This window comes from Bos grunniens, chromosome 19 (assembly GCF_055505025.1).
Source record: "Bos grunniens cultivar Pamir isolate PY7600 chromosome 19, Bosgru_T2T1.0, whole genome shotgun sequence".
In the NCBI taxonomy this organism is placed as follows: Eukaryota; Metazoa; Chordata; class Mammalia; order Artiodactyla; family Bovidae; genus Bos; species Bos grunniens.
In genome coordinates this window covers 12,116,822-12,137,537 of record NC_141183.1, presented here as the reverse complement: position 1 = coordinate 12,137,537, position 20,716 = coordinate 12,116,822, and the positions used below count along the sequence as shown (strand labels likewise).

The window sequence follows — 20,716 nt, the reverse complement described above, 5'->3', positions numbered from 1 at the left end:
GCCTCTTCACCCTGAACCCTTGCTGGTGAGATGCTCCCACAGACAGGCTGTGTTGCCCCCTTGGCTCTGCTCCCCTCCTCCTTCCCATTCACTGGGCTCCCGGCCACCCTGATGGGGCCTGTTTAATTGATTCAATTTGTCCAACAGTAAAAACACTCCGCAGATGTCAGGCTTCCAGCACCCCACCCCCAGGGAACCAGCAGACACCTGCCAAGGCCCTGAGACTGGAAGTCCTTCCAGGGCCACTACAGCCAGGCTGCAGGGGAGGCCTCTGAACCCCATGATGCTTGCTGGGAGCTGGAGTGGTTGGCCCAACACACCAGAACCAAGGAGTCACACACGATGGCTGAGGGACTCTTCCACAGATGGCATGTGGAGGCATTCTGAACACGGGTCAGATTCCAGTCTATCTCAGGGAATTACATTTTTTACAGACTCCTAGGTCTGGACAGGTGATTTTGGAGGTGACTCCTGTGTTTCTCAAGCTGCTGTCCCTAAGCCACCATTAGGACTCCATCAGCAGTGGTCTGGGGGCTTTTCCAGGTCAATGGGGGCTGGAGTGGGTGCTGAGGAGTCCCTGGGGCTTGACTTCCTCCCTTGCAGGCCTGTACCTCTTGTTGTCTTGGTGGTCCGCTTGGTTGACACCTCATGGAAGGAAGGGAGCTGAGACTCTGGGTTCCCAGTGGGTGGGGAGAAGGGGCACAGGGGAACTCTGAGCGGGAGGGGAGCTAGAGATTGGGAGCCCTGTGTCCATAGCCGGGCCACTACCGCAGGCTGACTGCGGCCTGAGATTTGTATGTAGCCACCATCGCACTGGGAAACGCCTCCAGGCAGTTTCTGGGGGAAGGTGGTGGGCTGGGAAGGAAAGGGACCAGACCTAGACCCCTGACCCCCTAACTCAGCCCAGAGCCCTCTCCTTGCAAGGGCCTCTGGCTCCTGAGGCCACCACTTTCCACCCCAGAGGGAGGCCACTGTGAAGTGATGGAAGAGGGAGATGATTTAGGGAGTTTGCACAGCTGGCCAGGATGAGGCAGGGGCTTTTGCCCCATCCCCCAACCATCCCCTCTGATTAGGAGAAGACTGTCACTCTGAAAACGGTCTCAGGCTAGCAACATCCGGACACTTGGTCTCCTCTCCTCGGCAAACTTCCCCTCTGGAAAAATCAAGAGACTTTCTGTCATTCACTGGGTACATTTTAGAAAGAGCCTGAGCTCTTTTTTTATGGGTTCTTCTTGTCCACAAGTCCTAGGAGACAGAAAGCAAGGGTAAGGGAACTGAGGGACAGAACTGAAAGCGCTTGTCCAAGGTCAGCCCCAGCGCAGGCCGCGTTTCAGGCTGCGGGTTTTTTCTCCTGTGTGTGACCACGTTGCGGGGAGGGTGGTTGGAAAGGGGACTGAAGGGGAGGCCGGCCCGGGAGCGGCCACTTAGTGGGGTCCGCGGCCGCAGCCTGCAGCTCTCCAGTGGCCCCAACCTGAGCTCTGGGATTGGGGTACGCGCAACGGTGGAACACAGGCGGTAGGGTACCCCCGAGACGGGGCCCAAGAGGCGGGGCTCGCGGTGCCGCGGAGGAAAGAACAAAAGGAGGCCCCGCCCCTCTCTGGCCGGCTCCCCGCAGCCAATTGGCGAGGCCACTGTCAACGACGCCCTCTGATTGGCTGCACGAAGACCAATCGGGCGCCGGGGCCGCGAGCCCGTGCGGCCCCACGTGGGGCGGCGTGCGCCGCTGTACTCCGGCTGCGGCGGGCTGAGTACTGATAGTTGGGTGCGCCGGGGACACCTTACAGCGACTTGCGCCGTCTCAAGGACCCCCAACCCTGAGGATCCCCACCGCCCCGAGGGTCCCTGAGTGCCCTTTGCACGCAAAGCGCTGTACCATCTTCTGGGTCATCTGCTGTGCAGGGTTAGGGTCGTGGTTGCTCCCATTGCACACGTGGAGTGAAGTGACAGCTTCAAATCCACCTAGCCTGTTAGGGCGGAAGCCCCTGGAGACCCGGTTTTCTGACTCCGCTGCTCGGCCGCGGGTCCTCACCTTCCCTGGGGGCTTGAGCCACTCACTCACCGCTGTACTCTCCTGATCTCAGGGGACGAGGAAGGAAGGAGCATGCCATCTGGGCTTGGCCGTGGAGGCTGAAGCGGATCGGGTGGAAGGAAGGAAGAGGCAGTCTGCTCTTGGGTGGTAGAGGGGCTAGGCGGGATCAGTTCATATATCGATTGAGTCAGTTATCGACACCTTCTACTATTATCCTGGGGACACGAACAGCGGTGGCCCCAGGGGAGGCTTGGAGGTTAGCCTCCCCCTAGTTTCCATTAGTCTCCCTTCCAAGCTACTCCAAGTGGAACATACAAGAATGTTCTTTATGGGCAGTTGACGTGGTCTTACATTTTTATGGCACCCTCAGACAGAGTATTTGAGGAGAGTTGAATAAATGGAAAATGAATGAATTAAAGGAGAGATGGTGCCGCCCAGGGCCAGCAACAAAGGGGAGCTGTTACCACTTTGACCTGAAGGGTAGCTGTAGCCACAGAAGAGGCCCATCCTGTAGGAGCTCCGACCTTGGAGGGAGGGACACAGCGGCTGGCCAGGAGGAGCCAGGTGATATATATACTGACCTCACTTTACTCCTGCCTGCGCCTCTCATCTGCCGGCTCCTTTTTGGCTGAATTACAATTAACACGGCAGCCACAGGTCAGCCTCAGGCCACAAGGCAGGGCAGCTGGGGCAGGGAAACGGGGAGGTGTCCAGCACCTGTTGGGAAGTGTGAATAAAAGCATCTCAGAAACATTGCTGTTTTGTTTTGTAGGCAGTAACACAGGATGTAAGTGAAACCCTTGTGCACTCTTATGCTGAGGTTGTTGAGAAATGAGTGGGGCGGGGTTCGGCCTTCCTCTCTGGTGCAGAACCAGTCCAAGCTCTAGGAGTGGGAAGACAGCATGCAAGCAGTGAGTCGAACACAGGGCAGAGCAGTGGGTGCAGAGCGTGCTTGTCAGTGCACGTGGGCCACACAGTTCAAGTGCCTCCTTCAGGAGGCCCTCCCTGATGCTCTCTTTTCATTAAGCGGCTGTCAAGGGCACCGCTGGGACCCTAAGTCCCAGGGTCAGGGACTGGTCTTGCTCACTGTTGTCTCTTCACGTGCCTGCCTCATCCACAGTGCTCAGCACATACTAGAGGGTGGACGGACCTTTGCATTTTGTCTTGGCATGGTCTGACAGGCTTTGCTCTGAGACAAGGGGTGTTTACTCACTTAACACATCTTTTCAGGGGGCCTTTCTCTGCCTGGCCAGGTCTCAGTCCCAGGAGGCTCCAAGGGGGAAGGATGTGTTCCAGGTGTGAAGTTCGTAGTCCAACAAGTTCAGGATGAGGCAGCCTGAGCCAAGGACCCCTGAAAAGTTTGGGGAGGGGAGATGGAAGGAGGTGGTGCCTTAGGTGGCTTGGAAGGACAGGTAGGCGTTGGAGCACTGGAGAAGGTGAAGAAAGGCAAAGGGCACAGAGGTAAAACCTCAAGATCCAAGGAGGTGGTTCTAGGAAATCTGGCTGTGTGTGCACCCCACTACATGGGAGTCAGGGGGCCTGGGCCAAGTACCCCGCCTGAGTTACCTGTCATATGGTGGTAATAACAGGATTATCGGGCAGGTTGAAAGAGACTGTATGTGATGTGCTTAGCATAGTCTTGCACATGGTAATTATGGGCTCAATAAATACACGTGAGCTGTCATTATAAGCATTCGTTGTAGTCAAGGAGGTGGCGTTGGGTTTGGTGGGATTTGGGGAGCCTGTCTGGGGGCCATGGGGGTTGTAGAGTGAAGGTGGCCCACAGGGCCGTACGGTGGCCTCGCGTTCTTCCATCACAGGTGGCAGGTGTCACTCATCCATCAACCACTCCTTCCTGTGGAGCCCAAGGTGGCCTCAGAATCCTTCTCAGCACATTCTCCAGGCAACCCTCTAATCAATTGCAGCTGGCACATAAGATGACCAATTTGCCATCCCTGACTCGGCTGAGATCAGAAGTTGGGATGTGATGGCCTGAAATCAGGAGTGCCAGTTTCAGACCTGGATCCTCCTTGCAGAGAGGGAGGAAGGAAGGAAGCGGGGCAGGTGGATGGAATGCTACTCGGGTGGGGAGGGCGTGTCTTTAAGAGCACCTCTGGCTGCAGGGTTGGGTTGTGCAGGTGCCCCTAGTGCTGTCAGAGCAGTCCTGACTCAAGGTCAGGGAGGCCAGGGTGGGGGTGCCTGTCAAGGTCAAAGAGAGAGACTGCATCAGAAGGAGTATGAGAGCACAGAAGCACGTGGCTGCAGGGAGTGTGGGGTTTGGCCAGGGAATTGGCAGACCCCAGAGGGCAGGAGGCCAGTGAGTCCTGAACAGAAATGGGGAGAGAGGAGGAGCAATAAGAGCTGGTCTGGGGTTTCAGTGACAAGACTTTCCTGTGAACCTATGTTCTGTGCTCCTGGACCACACCTCCTTGTTTTAAAAGTTCATCTATGGACTTCCCTATTGAGCCAATGGTTAAGACTCCATGCTTCCACTGCAGGTGGCACAGATTTAATCTCTGGTTGGGGAAGTTGTGCACGTTGAGTGATGCAGCCAAAAAAAAAAAAAAATTCATCTAAAAATCCTGAGGCAGAGCACCGATCTCAGTTTTAAAGGTGGATGGAGTTTCCATTTGTGTTCACCATGCAGCCACCATCGCACCCAGATGACTGCCCCTTCAGTGTCTCCCCAGTGCCACCTCTCATCCCAGACCCAGAAACGCCTCCCTAGAGATTACTTTTGCCTGATCTTTATATTCCTATTAATGGGGTCACACCACCTGTCCTGAGGCTGTCCTCTTTCCTTAACAAAAGCTGTGTGATTCCTTCTTTGCTATACATGGCTGAGCTGTGATCTTTAGCATCACCCGGTTTATTCTGTTGTATGGGCATGCCAGTTTATTCATCCAGTGTCCTGTTAATGGACGTGCAAGTTATCTCCAAAATTTAGAGTGTCACTAAATTCTAGTGCATGTCTTCTGAGTTTGTGCCTGGCAGTGGGGTTGCTGAAGAGGCAGCGTTAGCTTTAGTAGATACCACTAGTTCTCCAAGTGGCAATCCGGACTGCTTTTCTTATTGCCAGTGTGGGTGAGTTCTGGTGGCCCCAGTCCTGTGTCAGCATTTGAGATTGTCTTTTACTGTTAGCCATTGGGGGTTGGAGGAACTCATCCCATCTCCCAGTCTTCTTAATGCCCCTGTGAATAGGATGCTTACCTGGGTGGGGGTGGTGTTATCCTCATTTATGGGACAAGAGTGGGGGGAGGGTCTGAGAAGTGAAGCCGAATGGCCAGCAAGCCCTGGAGCTGCTTCTGGAGTTCTAGAGTCAATTCTTTCCTCATGTCTGAACCCAGAACTCAGAAACTGAAATGTGGTGGTGTTGATAGCCGGAAGCCTCTGGGCTTTGGAGGTCAAGACCGGTGCAGAGCAAGGAGAGCTATGGAAGGGACTCTGAGCATTGGAGGAGGGTGGGGAGCAGGAGGGGCTGTGGAGCCGAGGAGGAGGATTGGGGAGCACAGTGGTGTCAGCAGGGCCAGCACCCAACTGGTGCACACCTGAGCCCAGGCCCTGAGCTGGTGCAGGGACATAATGGTAAACCCACACAGGCAGGGACCCTGCCCTCACATTAATGACAGTCCTGGGAAGCAGGCAATCAAGGAAATCCACAATAAATACATAATTATAGACTGTGATGAGCGCTTTGTGTTGCGAGAGGGCCTGACCTGGCAATGACATCAGGACTGAGAATGAACCACATTAGAGATCACATTGCCCCAGGGACTCTTAAAAGAGGTGTCCCAGCAGAATGGCAGGAGGTGGAAGTGGAAGTCCTCAACACCAACAGACAAGCGGCAAGGAAAGGAGAGCCTGAGAGACTGGGGGTGGACCGAGCAAGATACAACACTCAGTGAGGATTAATGTCCACAGAAACTCCAAAGTAACAGTGACTTAAACAAGAGAAACATTTCACAAAAAGCCTCCAGAGACTCCACAGTCATCAGGAACCCAGGCTCCTTCTCCTTCTGTCTTGTTGCTCTACTATTCTCAAATATGGAATCTTCCTCATGATCCGAGATGGCTGCTCAAGCACCAGCCATCACGTACATTCTAACAAGCAGGAGAGGAGAAGGGAGAAAGAAGAGCAGAGACCCTGTGTTAAAGACACTTCTGATTGTACATGATGTTGCTGTTCACACTCATTGGCCAGAACTTGGAATAGCTGCAAGGGAAGCTGGAAATGTGATCTTAACTCTGGATAGACAGGTGCCCAGTTATAAGTTGTGGTTCTATTATTGAGGAAAAAGGGGAAGACATATTGGGGCAGCACAGTCTCTGCCCCTGATGGTAACTGGAAATGAAGAGATGATGCTGAAGGCAACAAATGACCTTTTGTCTCTGTCCCTCTCTGCAGATAGTGCCATTGCTTAGGCCCAGCAGCTCAGAGGCCATGGGGTACACGGAACATGCTGGAGTCTCTACCAATGAACTGTCCTCACATTTCATCTTATTTTCACAGACAGGGAACATAGGTCTCAGGGAGGCAAGTGGCTTATCCAAGGACCTGTAGTTGGGAGATAGGCCAAGAGAAGCAGACCCTGCTAAGAACTTTCCAGATTTCTACCACGTGGTGAAGGAGACTCAAGACCATGAAGCCCCCATCACTCCCTTCCTTGAAGTGCCCAAGGCTGTCTCCCTACTTGTTAAGCAGGACACAGGAGCAGCCATAACCACCCTCCCTCCAGACCCCAACTTCTCAGGGAATAGGAGGCAAGGCAGGACAGGAGGCAGGTGGCCAAGCTCTGGGTGACCAGTGTACCCTTGGTGCTGGACAGGAACACAGGCAGAGAGGAGAGGACCTGAGAGCTGGCCCTCTTAGTCCCAGCAACCCCCCCCTTCCCCCAACCCTGGCATCAGCCCCTCATCTGGGCTGGAGAGCAGTGTTTCCTGCCCCTCCCCCTGCCCCAAGCCAGAACTGGGTTTTCAGCAGGAGCCGGCTCCAGTGGCTTTCCGTGCCTTCAGGGTTTGCTTGGCCTCTTCATTGTGTACCCTTCCTGCCCCATGATAAAAAGCTGCTGGATACACCTTTTTATGGCCAGGTGGGCTGGGGAGCACCCAGTTTGTGTTGGGAGCACTAGTTGGATTTCAAGTTCAACCCATCATCCCACAGTAGCAAATAAATATAGGATGTTGGGTTAAATTTATCATTTTATTTTATTATATCCCACATGGCGTGTGGATCTTAGTTTGCTGACCAGAGATTGAACTCTCCCCCCTTGCAGAGAAAGCATAGAGTCTTAACCACTGGACTGCCAGGGAAGTCCCAGGATATTGGGTTAAATTGAAATCTTAGACACTGAATAATTTTTAGTATATCCCTATTACCATGGACCATACTTATACTAAAAGTCATTTGTTGTTTATCCAAAAGTCAAATTAAACTGGGCATCCCGTATGTTATCTGGTGACCCGGTCCAGTCAGAGGTTGGACCTGCTGGGGTCTAGTACCAGGCCAGGAGATACAGGCTTCACCTGTACCTGCAGCTCATGCATCCCACCTGGCTTTTAAAGTAAGGCTATGCTCCTATCTCCAGCTCTCCTGAGAATCCCAGGAGCAGGTCCTGATTGGCTCAGCTTGGGTCACATGCACACTCCAAAACCAATCACTGTGGGAGAGGCACTCTGATTGGCTAGGCTGAGGTTATATGACTAGAGTAAGGCCTGGCTGCCAGTATGGCGTCTTCCCACTGTGGTTGTCCCTCGTGCTGTCGTCTTGGTCATGGACTATAGAGGAGGCTCTTTCTGCTGGGTCAGGGGCTTCTGGACCACTGGGACATTGGCCTTGGGCAGGCTTCAAGGGCTTTGGCATTTCCACTTTGGCCAAAGGAGGGAGTCCCGCAGGGCTGGGGTGCTGTGGTTTCCCTGCTGATCCCACGGAAATTTTGATGGCCTGAGCAGAGGCTGCCCCGGCGCTGTCTTGTCCTTGGGCTCGTGTCCCTTTCCAGCAGAGTCCCTCCACACCCGCTTCTAGCCTGCGTCCATCGGAACAACAAGAAGGGAGCCATTGCAGGGACCTCGGGGAACCCCAGGCCTGGGGTGTTTTGCCCAGGATCAGAGGGGTCGGCTGAAGGTCCGGTAGAGAAAAATATAATTACCCTGTCCGTGCGGAGTCTCCTGACACTCCCCCTGCTCACCGCCGGCCCCTGAGTCTGTTTCTTATAAGTGAAAACAGATTTCCTGACAAGGGGCAAGATCTTAAACTTGTTCAAAATCTCCCAAATAAAAAGGGTGGTTTTAACTTTCCCCTCTCAGCAAACCAAATCTTTGAGGAGGACTTTGGACCATTCCATCACTGCGGGAAGGGTTGGGGAGCCTGAGGCTCCTGACTGCTGGGAACCTTAGGGCAGAGGAGCTGTGGGAGGCCTCGGATTTCGCTCACCCCACTGGCATCTGGAGCTGTTTTTCTCAGTGGAGCCCCAGTCCCCACTCCCAGGCTCAGAAAGAGCGGAGTTCCTGCTGGCCTCAGGGCCAGTCTGCCCCAGGGCTGAGAACTCAGGTCCTGAGTTGTTTTCCGCATTGCTGTTTTTCAAGGTGAGGCCAGGGGAAGATGGTTCCTACCTAGCAAAGCCCTAGTTCAGCCTTCTTCTGAAAGCTTCTTCAGCTGAAACATTTTTCTTCAGATTAAACCAGTTAAAGGAAGCAGCTGTGGATGCCCCTAGAAGTGCTTCTGCCAGGGGCTGGGTTTCCTGGGAGAGGAGCTCCCCTCCCTCCCGCCGGGTCCTTGACCTGGATTTCTCAGCCTGCAGCTGCTTTGTGCTCCCTGCCTGGCGCCCTGTGCACAGCTTCTGGGTTTGCTGGATGCTGTGGTTTCTGGGCCAGCCTTCTTCCCGGCTGGGCTCAGGCTCTCAGAGGGCAGGCACTTTGTGTCACCCCCTCCATGCTGCATCATGGTACCTGGCAGAGGGCCCAGCACACAGTAGGTCTTCAGCACATACTTGCTGAAATAATAGACGGATGTTTGGGTGAGCAGACAGATGAAAACAAGTTGTGTTCCTGCCAGGAGCAGATCACATCTGCAGGGGGTGAGAAAAGATGTAGGCCGTGTCCTTCTCTGATGGGCAGGATGGCGGATTCTAGGATGTTTGCGAAGGGTGGGAGGCATTGCCTCCTTCCCCGCCAGCCGTGGGTGTCACCAGGGCTCCTGTCCTTCTCTGTTGAGGGAGACAGGACTGGTGAAGGTTTTCCCTGAACAACGGGTGTTGGCCCGGCAAGTCTGGGGTGCTGGGTCAGTCTTGCTTTTTCTCTGAAGATGGATGCAGTCTGCCTCGGGAGCCCCGCAAAGTCAGGCTGGAAACACTCATTCGAGTAGGCCCCACTGACCCTGAGGTTGCGATGGCTTGAAATAGAGAGAGCCTGAAAGCTCAGTCTAAGCAGTGGAAGGGGGCAAAGTACACTGTCAGGGGAACTTGGAACCTAAGAAAATAAAAGCTTTTCCAAGCTCTGCATGGCGTCAGGTGCCCACAGCTGTGTCGTGAGCTTGTTCTAAGCCCTTCTCTAGGCCCTGAGCGGCTCACTCTCCATCAGCAAAGTGACAGAACAGTTCTTTGGATGCTCTTTCTGCTTCTAGATGCTGGGGAGGGCCTTGTCCTCAGCCCTGGAGATTTGAGTAGGCTGAAGAGAAGTTGAAATGTGTCTGAACTTCAGAATTGATGGAAATGCCCGGAGAGTGCTGGCTCCAGGCTCCATCCCTTCAATGTAGCGCGACACACAGAAGGGCAGTTTGGAGGCCAGCCTATCTTCTTTAGGCCCGAATTGGGCCCTCCCAGGTCTCTTGACACTCCAGTACTCTTGCCTGGAAAATCCCATGGACGGAGGAGCCTGGTGGGCTGCAGTCCATGGGGTCGTGAAGAGTCGGACACGACTGAGCGATTCCCTTTCCCTTTTCACTTTCATGCATTGGAGAAGGAAATGGCAACCCACTCCAGTGTTCTTGCCTCGAGAATCCCAGGGACGGGGCAGCCTGGTGGGCTGCTGTCTATGGGGTCACACAGAGTCGGACATGACTGAAGTGACTTAGCGGCAGCAGCAGGTCTCTTGAGGGTGTGAAGTGGGGATGGGAGCCTCTGAGGAGGAGGTGTCGAGATAGCAGAATGTGCAGTCACGGAGCCGCGGCCTGCCCACCCCAGATGGTTCGGTCTAAGGCCTTGATCCCCGTGTTTTGCAGTGGCCTCTTGCCATGCTGACCAGGCTGGCTAGGTGTGGCCGACTCTTCTGTGGCTTAAGTAACTGACTTCCGTTCCCACCGGAGCTGGTTTGGGCTCCTGGTAAGGAGGGTGAAGGGAGGGGCTCCAGCACTGTCCGTCAGGGCCCGAGTCACCCCATCCGGCATCCCATCGCCAGGCAGGGGAGAGCCAGTTCCCATGGGCTGGACCCCTGCAGGCCTGGTGGAGACTCTCCGGGGGCCTGGGCTGGCCTCCGGAGGACACAGAGCTTGACTCCTGACAGGCTGAGTTCTGGGAGCTGGGGCTTGGGGAAGGGGCAGCCGATAGGGGGAAGAGGGGTGGAAGGGAAGGAGGGACATTGCCACCCCCGCCCCAGGACACTGCTCAGAGCACCCGCCTCTGCTCACCCCGGTTCTCTTCCTCGGGTCCTCTTTGTCCTAGAGCGCTGGCCCCAGCAGCTCCATGCTCCTCCCATCCTCAGGGCTGGGCCAGGGGCTGTGTGGGGCCCTTAGGGCCCCAGGCTAGTGTGGAGGGAGGGAGGTGTGGCTTTGGGGACCCGCCTGGGGCAGCAGGGGGATACATACTTGACACCTAGGTGCCCCGTGAATATTTGTTGGGGAAGGGCAGGTAGCACCCCCAGTGTACCCAGAGGGAAGCCTCATCAGTTCCCAGCCGAGCCACTGGGCAGGCTGGGGGCCCCTGAGTGGAGAAGCTGGGGCGGCTTCCTAGGTCCTGAGGCATCTCCAGGCAGGGGAGAGGCAGGTCCCTGAGGCAGACAGGGGCGTGGAATCCAGCTCCACCGTGTCCAGCTCGGGCCTGTGCGTGTCCCCACATTCGGAGCCCTTTCACTTCCAGTGGGGAGGGTGTAGAGGCAGCGGCATGCTGGGCAGCGTGAGGAGCTCAGCCCAGGGCTCTGTCGGTCAGTCCCTTCCTACCTGGGCAGTGGCGTGTGGCCCATGGAAAAGACCCTGGCCCACCTGTGGGTCCAGACATCCCTCGCTACCTCCCACCAACCTCCCCCGATCTCCTCAGTTGGCAGGAGTCGGGGATCCCGTTTCACAGACGAGGACTCTGTGGTCCAGGGCTGCGCTCCCACCGGCCACCCTGCCTGGCCCACCTCATCCTTCTCTCCGGAGGCCTGAGGCACTCTGACCCCGGGGACGCTGTTGGGGGGGCTCGCCTTGATGATCCCCAGCCTGTCTGTCTGCCTGGAGCTTGTGCACCAGCAGCCCTGTTCCTGTCACCATCCTGGGTCTCAGCAGGTGGCCTGACTTTCAGAGCAGAAATGGCTTGGGAGGGGTGCTGGCTTGTCACGGGGAGTGCTGGGGAAGGAGAGGGGGTAGCAGCAGAGGGTGGGTGGCAGGATGGATGGAGGTCGAGACCCCAGCTTCTCTCTGGGAGGCAAGGGAGCCCTTAGGGGTCACCCTTTTGGTGTCGCCTTGGCCCACTTCCTCACCCAGGGGCCCCGGAGGTGGGTCTCTCCATGACTGGCAGGGCCTCTCGAAGCTGCACAGACTCAGGAGGCTGCTAAGAGCCCAACGGGCCACTGGCCTTTGGCCGGCTGAGTGCCTGGATGACCCCTCAATGGCTAGGCTGCAGAGCCGAGCTCCCCTGTCCCCGGCCTGGGTCTGCTCCCCACCCAGCCCCCAGCCACCTCGCCCCAGCCGGGCAAGAACAGTTAAAGCCCCTGTCCCCAATTGGTTTGTGGTATTAAAAACGAATTGCGATCAGCCGGGTTGTCATTTCTACCTGATAAAACATCACTTTTATTGATCTCACTCACCCAATGCCATCACTTATCTTGCTTCAGCATTTCACATAATGGCTCGTTTGTCTTGATCCAAGTGCAGTCTCGCACGTTTAACCCTTGGGGCTCTGTGGCCTCTCATGTGCCTCCGTCCCTTGCCAGGCCCTGTTCTGGAGGGCAGGAGGTTCTAGAAGCAAGAGCCGCACCGAGTTAAGGCAGGAAGAGGGAGGGGTTGGGAGAGGGGAGGAGAAAGTAGGGCTGCTGGGGACGGAGCCTCGGAGGCTTACCTGGTCCGGCTGGGGTCCTCACCTGTGTCACTGTGGTCTCCTGCCTCCCGCTCACCCCACCTGCCAACGTTCCTGTGCCCATTGGCACGCCTCCCAGGTTCCTGGTTTTCAGGGACCCCCTCACCTTCTAGCCCAAACCTGAACTCCTGTCCCCACCCCAGTCCCTTAGACTCTTTCTCTGGGTGCCGGTATCTCCCCGAGGTGCTGGTTGAGTCTGACTGTGGGGTCACAGAGGGAGGGATCTCAATCTGATTCTGGACTCCGCCTAGAGACTTCTGTGTGTTCCATCGTCCAGCAGACAGTGTAGACCCGTCCTGCACTCGGGCTCCGGCCCTGGCCACAGTCCAGCTATTGTTTCTGCCCCTCTGTACCTCCTGGCCACCAGCCAGCCATGTTCCTCACCTCCCTGTTCCCTGCCATGGTCCTGCCTGGACTCGGCCTCAGCACATAACCAAAGGCACTTTCAGGCCCACAGGGGTCTCTGCCCAGTCCCCCCTTCCCCAGACTATGGAGGGTCTCTGAGCCGGAAACCATGGTCAGCTAGCACTCCCCTGCTCAGACCCCTTCTGCCGCTCATCCTAGTCCCCAAGGCCTCCTCTGGGCTTGCCCTCTCCTCTCCCTGCTGCAGCCCTTGGAATTGGGCTTCCCTCCTGAGCAGCTGGAGACCTGCACGGGGTGGGGGCTGCTGACTCATGTACTCGGTGAATCTAAGGGCTAGGTTGTCTGCCTTCAGGCATGACTGAACCCGGAGCTCGGACTGATTGTCCCAACTTCTCGCGGCCCCAGGCCTCGTGCTCAGGAGCCCCGTTCTCATCACCTTCCTTTATGGACTTGGGCCAGCCCAAGGAAAGAACTTGTCAGGCCTCACCTGTCACACCTGGCTGGTCACATGGCCTTGGGCCTTCTGCACCCCAGGGAGGGGTCTGCTCTCTCTGACTGAATCATCCCCCGCGGAGGAAATGAGAAAGGGGAACAGGGCATGGTCAGGGCTGGCCTGGGGCAGCCCCAGAGTGGATGGGCTGGCAGCGTGTGCGTGCCCCTGTGCGAATGGCTCGCAGCTCCTGACAACCCTGGGGTCACAGCCCCACTACCCACACTTCTCTGCCCTGACCTGAGCTCCCCTCACTGGGGTCCCAGTCTCAGCTGAAGGGGTCCTCCCCAGGAGGTCTTAGAGGTGGAGGGAAAACAGCGCCCCCCTAGCTAGGGTTCCTGGGGGGCCCTCAGGGCTGCAGCCTCACTGAGCAGAGCTCTCTGGAAGGGGGGCTCACACTGAGATGTACCCCTGCCCAACATCCCCCAGGCCCTGATGGGGGCCAACCATCCATTGAACAATCAGGACTGCTGTTTGAGTGTAACTCCTGCATAGCTGAAAATATTTGTCAAATGAGTAAATTCCTGCCTTCTGTGAGGAGAGAGCGTCTGCTGTCCGGTCTGCCCAGACCCCTCCCCTCCACTTTGGGGACCACCTTTTCTCCCATGCCTGTACCTTCCCCTCCTCCCTTCCAGGGGCACCCGGCCTGGCCACATGTTCAGGCTGGACATCTGACCCACCTTGGGAGAGATCTATCAAGAGAGGGACCCTTGTCCTGGCAGGGGGGTGTGTCTCAAAGCCAAGGTCACTCCAAAGCCATTTTGGTCGCATGTGTCTCTCAAAGGCCCAGCCCCCCAATTCTAGGCTGTGCTAGGCTGCTGCAGGGTAGGCCTGCCGTTGCCCTAGTCCCTTGTCTGCTGAGACCCCGGCCTCTGGGGCCTCCAGGGAGTCCCTTTGGAACACACACATTGGACACTGGGGTGCAGTTAGGATTCTGGACCACTGAAAACCTGTACAATAGTTTATATATTTATTCTTAAGCAAGTTATCAATAAAAAATTTAATACTAAAATGCCTTTACATAGAGTTTGCTGTTCATAAAACCTTTGCATTTTTTTTGTTTGTTTGTTTTTAGTGTTTACATTGAAAAAAAAAATCAACCATCCTCTTAGTTTACACATTTACATGAGTCGTGCTTTTGCCAGGTTTAACCACGGGGCAGGGCTGCGCTGTCCGTGCGCACACGGACAGAGGGGATGGGAAAAGAAAGCAAAGGACAGAAATCCACAGACGAGGGAGAAGAACCGATGGGAAGGCGGGAGGGCCAAGAAAAGGCTGCCTGTTTTGTTCCTTCCTGCCTTGCAGACTGGGGTTGGAAGTAGCCTCAGGTTCTGGTTTCCGCGGCTGGACCTTCCCCACATGCGCCTTGGCAACTGGCCGTGTCCTCTCCAAGGCATCTTTCCACTTCCCCAGCCGCCAGCAGGACCTTGGCCGCCGTCTCCAGGACGACCACCAGGAATGAAATATTGCACTCGAGCCGAGACAAAGGGGAGAGTTGGGGTGGGAGAGGATAGCTGGGGTGCAGGGGAACCCCTCCCTGTCCCTGTACTTTCCTTGGAACCGCCAGGGCAGGGGAGGGGCCCTCTGGGTGGGCGGGGTGATTTCCTGGTTGCAAAGAAAAGGGGGCCCAGGCACCCGCCGACTTGTTTCCCAGGTACCTGGTGTGGGTCTGTGGGTCACACAAGAGCCCGTGCGAAGGAGCAGTGGCTAACTTGGGGGGCCTTCCTGGGGCTCTCAGTGAGGCCAGGGGACCCTCAGTGTGACATGGGAGCATGGAGCCCTCAGTGCGTTTCTTGTGGGGGAGGGAAGGGCTGTTGGGTCATGGGCCTGGCTTGCCCTGCCTGTCCCTCTTGGCCTCAGGAGAAGCGAAGGGTGACGTGTTCTCCGGGGTTACTGGGGTGGTGCTGAGGGTCTGGGACACCCATGCAGCACAACAGTAGTTACGGCGCTGGGCAGAGCAGCGCTCCTTGTACCCGAGGCTGGGGTGTGGGCAGGAGGAACCCTGCTCTGGGCCCCAAGCACTAGCCTGCCAGGCCATCAGCCCTGCCAAGTGGCTGCAGAAAAGGCCCGCAAACCTCCACGTGAGCTGGGGAGGGCCAGTTCCTTTCCTGCTCAGGGTGGAGGCTGGGCAAGCTGATCATTGAAACGGAAATCAGAAATTACTTGGAATATTCAGGAAATAAAATCAAAACATCACCCTTTCATATTGATAGTTTGAAACATTTGTTCATTTTTGCTTTGTTATAAACAGAGGTAAGATACATATGGCTGCAGTCACACTTTTGGGCTGGGGAGCCTGCTCCTGGCTTCCCTTCTACCCACCGAGGGACCCTTATCATCAACCTCCCCCAATACTTTTTTCCCAGGAGATGAATTAAAAGGAAATAAACTCGAGTGTGACTTCCATCTTAGACAGTCCCCCCAAGAGGTCAGCAGATATAATCTAGGGTTCTGTCTGATCCCTCCTGTGGCCTCTGGCCCCTTAGACCACGCCCCAGCTGCCTCTGTCGTCACAGACGCCCCAGTTGGAACTCAGCTAGGCTGAGGAAAACAGTGCATTTTCAAAGAAAACCCCCCAGAACAAAATCTCTACACACACACATACACAGACACACACACACACTCACCCACACACACCCTTGTCACGCGTGTGGGGAAAAAAAAATCCTTTTCCACTTTTTTCCATAAAACTTCCCCGCAAGGAATACAATATTTACATAGAGAAATAAATAGACAACACACCTGATTTCTGCTTTCCCTGGTGGGAGACAGTCGGAGGTACTAGGGAAAATATGGCTTGGATTCTAATCTCTCGTGAACTGCCGATGCGGGAAAACAGAGAGGGCCGGCGGGTCCCAGTTGGGGGCACGGCTGACCCTCCGCAGCAGACGGATGGGACTGGGTTCCGACGCCTAAAAGCTCTCTCGCTTTCCAGGGAAAATAATAATAATAAAAAAAAGCCTGGATCTTGCCTTGGTGGGTTTGCATATTTGCTCAGACTCGCCCCTCCGAGGTGTGGGCCAGCCTCCTACTCAGAAGCGTGGGGCTGCGTCCTCTTGTGCCTGTGGCTTGCACGCCGGGCACCGCTGGGTGGGTGGGTCACCTGTGGCCATCCGCGCAGAGTCAGCACAGAATGGGCACGCCGTCAGCTGTCACCAGGCGCCCCGTGGTGGGGTCGTAGGTGCCCGCCAGGTAGTAGAGGTCCCGTCGGTCCTGGTACTTGCGGCTCCGTGTCATCTGCTCATACTGCTCGCGCCCTACGACCTGGCACTTGTGGGAGATGGTCTGCACGTCGTTCTCGTCCTCATGGCAGGACTGGTATAGCGCGTTCTGCCGGGGAGCGGGGTAAGGAGCGCCCGGGGTCAGGTCTGGCCTGGGACAGCACACCCCACCCAACCCCAGGACCCTCAGTTCTGGATAGGATTGTAACCGTGTGGCGCGGGAGCCAGTGCCTGGAGCCCCAGCAGGCGGGCAGAGTGGGAGAAACACTTTTTTCTGCACCATCTGCAAACACGGTTCTCAGGGAAGACAGGACAGTGTGCTGGGGGTGTTTAGGGTCTTAGGTTGATTTGGGCAGGCAGGGACCAGAAGGTCTGCTGTAGGGGGCACTGCTGAGGGCAGGACCTGCTTGGTGCTACGTGCTGCCGTGGGTCACAGCCCCCCACGAGGTGAAACTGTCACCCACTCCACTAGGAGTCATAGAAGCAGTCGGGGAGGGATCCAGGTGGCCTGGCTCTAGGCCTGAGCCCTCAGCCATGTTACTCCCTGTGGGGCTCGTGTGACCCTTGGCGCCTTGAGGTGTGGGGACAGGGAGGGGGGATGTTCATTCCCCTTCTTCCCACTGGTGCTAGTTTGCTAAGATACCTCTTCCCAAGGCCCCCCACTCTGAGCCTGCCCAGACCCCCAGGACCCCTGCCCCCACCAGGCGGCCCCACCTTCCCGTCGCTCTGCCGCTTCCCCAGTTTGGTCTCCTCCGGATGGTAGAACCACTTGACCTTCACCACCATGTTGCTGCCCCACGACTCCCACATGCTCTCGATGCGGCCGATGTAGGGCAGGTTGGGCCGCCCGGCCGACAGGAAGACCGCGCAGTCCCCGATGCGAAGCGTCTCCTTGCCCCGGACGATAGCCTTGTAGAACAGCTTCCTGGCCTTCCCCTTCATGCCACGCCTCTGCAGGAGACAGCCAGGGGCACAGGGTGGGCAGGGGACACAGGCCGGAATGACAGAGAGACAGTGTGCAGGAGAGACAGATGGCATATCTTGAGGGCGCTTGCGCAGGCCAGGCCCACCTACCTGCGTGGGGTTCCCCGACCACTTCCAGAGCTGCCGGGCGGGCAGGAAGGCTGAAATCTTTGGCCGGTTTTCCACGGAGGGCAGCCGCTGCCTCCGGGACAGCTCTTTGGCTTTGGAGAAGCTCAGGGCCTCCTTGCGCTTGAGCCGGGGTCTGTTGCCGCTGGGGCCCGCGCCCGCTCCCCCACTGGCCACGGCAGCCCTGGACAGGAAGCAGCGCTGGGCATGCGGGTGAGGGCCGCCCCCCTTGGAGCGCAGGGCCTCGGGCTGGGCCAGGAGGGCGGGCACTGGGTGGGTGAGGCATGTCTGCAGCAGCAGGGTGGGGTCCTCCTCATCCGAGGTGTAGGAAGAGCCCTCGTCGTCCGAGGAGCAGAGGCTGGAGGTGGACAGGGAGCCCGAGGAGGAGGAGGTGGATGAACCCGAGGACGAGGAGGACACGGACAGGCGGGCGAGGAAGCGGGAGGGCACGCCGGGTGCCAGGCCAGGCCCGTCCTCCTCCTCGTCTGAGTAGGAGCTGTGGCAGTCGCTGTCGCAGGGCAGCGGGTACTCAGCCTGGCCTGCGAACTTGCGCAGCGCCAGCCCCATGGACAGCGGGTGGACGGGCGCCCGCCCCTTCCTGTCCTTGCCCATGAGGGCCGGGTGCCCGTAGCTGGGGCTGGGCAGGGGCCTCCCTGGCCTGGGTCCCGAGTCCTTGTCGCCAGCATGTAGCGCCTTGCAGTTCTTGCTCTTGGGGGAGGTCACGCCCTCGTGGTCCAGCTTGACCAGGAACTCGCTGCCCGCCCGCCGCCGCCCGCCCTTCTCAGCCTCGGCCTTCTTGGCCCGCAACAGTTTGTGGGCACCCCCGGGCAGGCCAGGCCCAGCCCCGCCAACGAAGGGCGCGTAGGAGCTGGCCAGGCTGCTGAAGGAGTCAGCGCGGAAGCCGTTGCCGAACACGGGTGGCGCCACACTGTGCATGGGGAACAGGGCCTCGCGGGCCCGCAGCTTCTTGGCGCTGCCGTTGAGCTGGAAGAGGTTCTGCAGCATGCCCGGCCCCTTGCTGCCTGCTGCGGCCACTGCCTTCCGCTTGGTCTGCGCCACCGCTGACCAGCTCAGCAGGGGGCTGCCCCGGCGGCCCAAGAAGTGGTCTGAGGCACCGGCGGGGGGCTTGGCACCAGAGGTCAGGAGCTCTGCTTTGCCTGGGGAGAGGCCAGGTAGAGTCAGAAAAACCACCTGCCCACCCTTCCTCCCCACCCCCCCCCCAACTCCTGAGGGAGTTCCCCACCCGAGGTCCTGTGAGTACCAGCTTTGTCTTTGCCTGTGGATTTCTTCCCGGAGGTCTTTGAGGCTTCGGACCCGTCATGAGCCTTAGGAGACAGGCTGGGAGCAGTGGCCTCACTGGGCGGGGGCGCCTCACAGGAAGATTTCTTGGTCCTCCGGCAGCTGCTGGACACCAGCAGGGCTGGCGAGGGCTCTGTGCCTGCAGGGTGGACCAGGGGCCTCAGTGCTGTGCCGCTGGGGCGACCTCTTCCCCGTGAGTCTCCTCTTGGGAGACCAGGGAGCCTATGTCTGGACCCAGAAGAAGCCCGCCGAACTCCAGCTGTATGGGCTGACCCAGGAAGGAAGAACGCCACCCTAGAGGGTCCCGGGGCTCACACTGGATCTTGAAGTCCGGAGGCAACAGCCTGATGTTGGAGACAGCGATGTGGCCAGTGTCCCCATCATCAAACTCCACCACCACGGAGTCCAGGTCCTCTTCCTCATCACTGGAGGCACCTGTAGACAGAGCCCACCTAAGCATACTGCCCTCCGCTCCGTGCCCAAGAGGCTCTCCCAGGTGGCCGGGTGGCCGGGACAGGAGAATGATGGGATGGGCTCCAGAGCGCCTGACAAATGATGCTGGGACATTCTGCTCCCTGATCACATTTGACCTTGGAGCTGCCGTGGCAGCCAGGAGCAGCCCGCCTCCCCTCCACCTCCTGAAGTGTCGCCAGAGAGGCAATATTACCGCCATCCATCACCGGCATCCCAGGGCACACACGCAGGGACACAGGGCCCCCGACCTCCCCCTGTGCACAGGCTCACGGATGCAGACACATGCCTGGCTGAGGCCTGCCAGCCGATTTGCCCACCCACCTGTCCGACCCCAGGGTCCCCACATCCTGTGCCAGGGGAGCAGGGAGCGGAAGGATTCACCCCAGTGCCCAGGTGACCAGTTCATAACCCTCAGGTCCGGGGCTCTGGGGCCCCTCTCTGCTAGGCCTTCTGGTCAGCCAGAAGCTCCACCCTGTCCCTACCTAGGCAGCCCCTCGCCTTTTCCTGTTGACCAAGGAGCTGAGGTTATCATCTGTCTTATCCGACCCGCTTCGGCCTGGGAAGCAGGGCTGGTAGGAAGCCTTGCTTGAGAGACAGGGTTCCCCCGCCCCGGCACCCTAGGGGTCTTGGAGGGGCCTCTGGTCTGTAGCTTTGCCTGAGGGGAGGAGTTGATAGGCCTCGGTGGGGGTCCCCGGGTGGCGCTCACCTCGCACTACATTGCCTGGATACAGGCAGCGGGACTTCTGGCTCCAGTAGGCACAGACCCTTGTGCCAGGCGGGAGGTACCGGCTGGACTGTGGTCGGACATCCAGAACCTGCGGGAACAGTAGTTCGGCAGCCGTGAGCGGGCTGGCCAAGGGGTGCCCAGGAGGGGCTGGGTGCCGTCAGGCCCACCTCCCTGGGGTGGTGAGCCGAGCAGGGGCTGTCCGCTCACCGCCTCCTGCAGCAGCTGCTCCAGAGAGTAGATCCTTTGCCGGTTGCCTCTCTCTCCCTCAATGACGATGCTGTAGCTGGGGGTGGGGGGGTGCATGGCAAGAGGTGCATGAGACAGGCTTGCAGACCCCTCTGCCCACAGCCCTCCCTGCACACACGCTGGGGCCTCACATGTCGGGGGGCTGCAGGGTCCTGACGCTGCCTGCGTACAGCAGACTGTCCTCCTTGGGGATGAGCACAGGCAGCCCGTCCTGCAGGTCCTCCTTATGAATGGTGCACGAGCGTGCTGGGGAGACCAGGGCGTCAGTGCCCGGCCCCCCGCCTGCCTACCACCGCCCCTCCCTGATGCTCTGTGCCCGCTCCTGGCCGCTCACCCAGGGCGGCGCTCTGCTCGGCGCTCAGGGGGCCACTGGCCTCCTCCTCTTCCTCGTCCTCCGAGAGGCAGCTGCTGTCCTCAAACTCAAAGTCGTCCTCCACGGCAAAGCTCTCCAGCAGCCGACTTACCGCCCGGCCCTTGCCCTGGGGGCCAGAGGGGTCAGCTCCCTTGGGACGG

The 20,716-nt window shown here is 58.0% G+C and overlaps 1 protein-coding gene across 5 annotated transcripts in view; it reads right to left on the bottom strand.

Moving 5' to 3' along the window:
* Nucleotides 1-14,095: 14,095 nt before the first annotated feature.
* The window catches only part of BAHCC1 (BAH domain and coiled-coil containing 1), a 56,690-nt gene continuing 50,069 nt past the window's right edge, over nt 14,096-20,716 (bottom strand). For all 5 annotated transcript variants that reach the window (XM_086356547.1, XM_086356549.1, XM_086356548.1 and 2 more), the window contains 9 exons: nt 20,538-20,682; nt 20,335-20,449; nt 20,165-20,240; nt 19,937-20,045; nt 19,072-19,191; nt 18,719-18,895; nt 17,443-18,614; nt 17,083-17,319; nt 14,096-16,477 (listed from right to left, as the gene is read on the bottom strand). In XM_086356547.1, the coding sequence (XP_086212673.1) occupies nt 16,271-16,477; nt 17,083-17,319; nt 17,443-18,614; nt 18,719-18,895; nt 19,072-19,191; nt 19,937-20,045; nt 20,165-20,240; nt 20,335-20,449; nt 20,538-20,682 (2,358 nt within the window). In that variant the 3' untranslated portion in view covers nt 14,096-16,270. The remainder of the gene's footprint in view (nt 16,478-17,082; nt 17,320-17,442; nt 18,615-18,718; nt 18,896-19,071; nt 19,192-19,936; nt 20,046-20,164; nt 20,241-20,334; nt 20,450-20,537; nt 20,683-20,716) is intronic.